This window comes from Eucalyptus grandis, chromosome 1 (genome assembly GCF_016545825.1).
Source record: "Eucalyptus grandis isolate ANBG69807.140 chromosome 1, ASM1654582v1, whole genome shotgun sequence".
Lineage (NCBI taxonomy): Eukaryota > Viridiplantae > Streptophyta > Magnoliopsida > Myrtales > Myrtaceae > Eucalyptus > Eucalyptus grandis.
This window is the reverse complement of record NC_052612.1, coordinates 46,390,660-46,393,567: the sequence shown is the minus strand read 5'-3', so window position 1 is coordinate 46,393,567 and position 2,908 is coordinate 46,390,660. Positions and strand designations below refer to the sequence as shown.

General features: G+C 42.2%; 1 protein-coding gene across 1 annotated transcript; it reads left to right on the top strand.

Annotated features, from left to right (window-relative positions):
* The first annotated feature begins 1,725 nt into the window (after positions 1 to 1,725).
* Positions 1,726 to 2,305, top strand: LOC120287199 (dirigent protein 21-like). The gene is made up of 2 exons (XM_039299914.1): positions 1,726 to 1,914; positions 2,000 to 2,305. The coding sequence occupies exons 1-2, from the start codon at positions 1,726 to 1,728 to the stop codon at positions 2,303 to 2,305; spliced, it is 495 nt and encodes a 164-aa protein (XP_039155848.1).
* The last annotated feature ends 603 nt before the right edge of the window (positions 2,306 to 2,908 follow it).

Sequence of the window (2,908 nt, the reverse complement as noted above, 5' to 3'; positions counted from 1 at the left end):
AAATGATGAAATATATACGCTGGAAATAAGTCTGCCCAGGTTCTCAAGATTCACATTTCAAGCCAAAGCGATAATGTGATTCACTTGATGATTGACGAATATAAACTTGCAGGGATGTGCATGGTGATGGTGCCCCATGTAAATGCCAAGAAGAGATGTAAAGAGGTGCTGGACCCGAACAGTTGCACGCTCTCTGATTGCCAAAAGGCGTGTTCCGAGGAGCACCCCATGCAGCGGCCTCATGGAGCATGCCTACCTGATCCCGAACACAAGTTCAGTTGCTCTTGCTACTTCAACTGCTGATTATTATAGATCATTATAGATCAGCCTGTTCCTATGATGATCTGCTACTTCGAGTCTATCTTGTTCTCGGATCCCTTTTTTCCGTCTTTCTAGTTGAGATTTAAGGGATTTGCAACTGTGTAGAAAATAAAGAGGTCGCAACTTTGACAATAAGTTGATAATGTCATTGCTCTCTCTCTCTCTCTCTCTCTCTCATATATTCTGGCACACACATGTATATTTGCCTCCCTAAGGGATTGGTCCAGGGTTATATTACAGTAGGGATTTTGCACCTAAAAAATCCAAGGTAAATTAAGAGCCAATCCCTAGTTGCAACGACTCGGATCTGACCACAAACTTAGATATTCCCTTTGAATCCTCAACTTATTGGGTAGATAGCTTATATTAGATCGAATCGGGGAAGGTGAACATGATTTGTTATACAAGAATTTTTCTCAAACTCTATTTATCAATAGATCAATTTTCTGAAAATTTTCCAAAAAATCATAAACCTATTAGCACTTTTATTAATTCAGTGCTAAACTTTTCAATTTTGCTAATTAAGACCTAAAATTTTCACTTTTTGCCAATTGAATCCATCTAGCCAATTTTTGCCGAAATTCACTGACATAGATGTTAATGGTGCCACATACGATAGGCGTCGCTAACATGAACAATTTTTAAAAATGTATTGATATTTTTAAATTTTTTTCTAATCTTTTTCTTTCTTTCTTCTTTATTTTGCTAGGGCCACCTAGGGAGGATAAACCCCATCAAGGGTCGACCTTCCCAAGCCAAATATGGGGAGGTTGGCCTTAGCCTAGGCCAAGGTAGCCTCATTGAGCGTCTTCCAAGTGAAGGAGACGCCAGGCAAATGGTCCTCGCCCAAGCCAAGGCAACCTTGTTGAGTGTTGCCTTGCATTGCTTGGGTGAAGGTGACACCCAACAAGGCCACCCTCACCAGGTCTTGCTTGGGTGAGGGCTCCCCTAGCCAAGGCTCGCCCTCCCCTAGCAAAAGGAAGAAGAAAGGAAAATAAGAAACAAAAAATAAAAAATATCATTAAAAATTATTCACATCAACATTAGTCTGTACCACATAGAACGACCGACGTCCATGTTAACAATTTCGGGCCAAAATTGGTTGGACGGAATCAATTGAGAAAAAGTAAAAAAGTTTATGACTCAATTAAAATTGAAAAATTTAGAATTAAATTGGCAAAATTGTAATAAATTTAGGGCTTTTCGAACAGTTTTCCCGATCAATTTTATCAACACCTCCCGAGATCGATGGCTTTTTTCATTGGATCTAGATGTAGCACTGCATTATTTTGAAACAGTTTGTTCATGGCACTAATTCATTCTATATAACCTCGAGACTATGCACCAAACCTAAAACGCTTCCCAAACTTTGAAACGCAAAACACGCCCAAGTCAACCCCCACTATGGCCAGATCTCTACCCAAACTCATCCTCATCACGCTTCTCTTCCCTCTAACCATCTTCGCTGCACGATCCCAAACATCCGCCCGCAGCCTGTCCATCGAAGCCGGGCCGAGAAGATCGGAGAAGCTGAGCCACCTCCACTTCTACTTGCATGAAGTGTTCGCTAGCCCAAACTTCACCGCCACACAAGTACTCTCAGCCCTGACCTGACCTGACCACTACCCAGTCGGCCACGTCCTTCGGCACAATCTTTGCGATTGACGACATGCTGAAGCTGGGCCCTGACGCTGGCTCAAAGCTTGTCGGCCGGGCCCAAGGCCTCACGTCATTGGCATCCCGGGCCCAGTTGGCCTTGTTGATGGCCGTAAACCTTGTGTTCACCGAAGGAAAGTTACAATGGGAGCACTTTGAGTATGCTCGGGAGGAACAGCTTGGCGCTCGAGGCGAGGGAGATGGCAATTACAGGAGGGACGGAGCTTTCCAGCTCGTGCGGGGTTATGTTCGGACCAAGACTCGCTCCATCGACCGGATAAGTGGACTTCTCGTTTCGAAGTACAACGTCTACATTTTGCATTATTGAGATGTGTTGTTTCTTGACCTTATTTGTACGATCTATTCTTTCTTCTGATTGCAGAAAAGCTTACCGACCACCCCCTTCATTAAGAGCCAACTTTGTCTGTACGAGGATCCTTTGTCGCGGATAAAGAGCCAAGTCGTCACCCTTATCTTTGTTATTTGATTGGATTTTACATGAATGAATGGATCCAAGGTTGTTTTTGGTAACGAAGTAACATTTTCATAAATAAATAAATATAATTTTTGAGGGAAGTTAGTATATGTAATTATTTTTAGAGTAAAAGATTGTTAGATGTTAAGGCTTCCATTTTATTTGCGGTATTGCTATATGGTTTTTATCATAGGGAGAATGTTGACCCTATGTGTTTTGATGATTACAAAACCATCATTACTAGTGATTTTTGTAAATGTGTTCAAACTAGATTAAGTATAGTAAATCCATGGAAAGCGAGAGACCGACTCTATGCCCTGGATGCCTGAAACATGCCTCGTTGTAAAACTCAATGTCCATGCAAGTAAGCAGGTGACTGGACCCTTACGTCTAGGGTCCTAACCAGACCTCTATTTTGACTAATTCTTTTGAAGAGTGAGCAGGCGATCGAAAGTC

Coding starts and splice junctions, on each gene's coding strand:
- LOC120287199 (XM_039299914.1), top strand. CDS start 1,726: ATGGCCAGATCTCTACCCAAACTCATCCTCATCACGCTTCTCTTCCCT. Junction 1,915..1,999: donor CAAACTTCACCGCCACACAA/GTACTCTCAGCC, acceptor GACATGCTGAAG/CTGGGCCCTGACGCTGGCTC.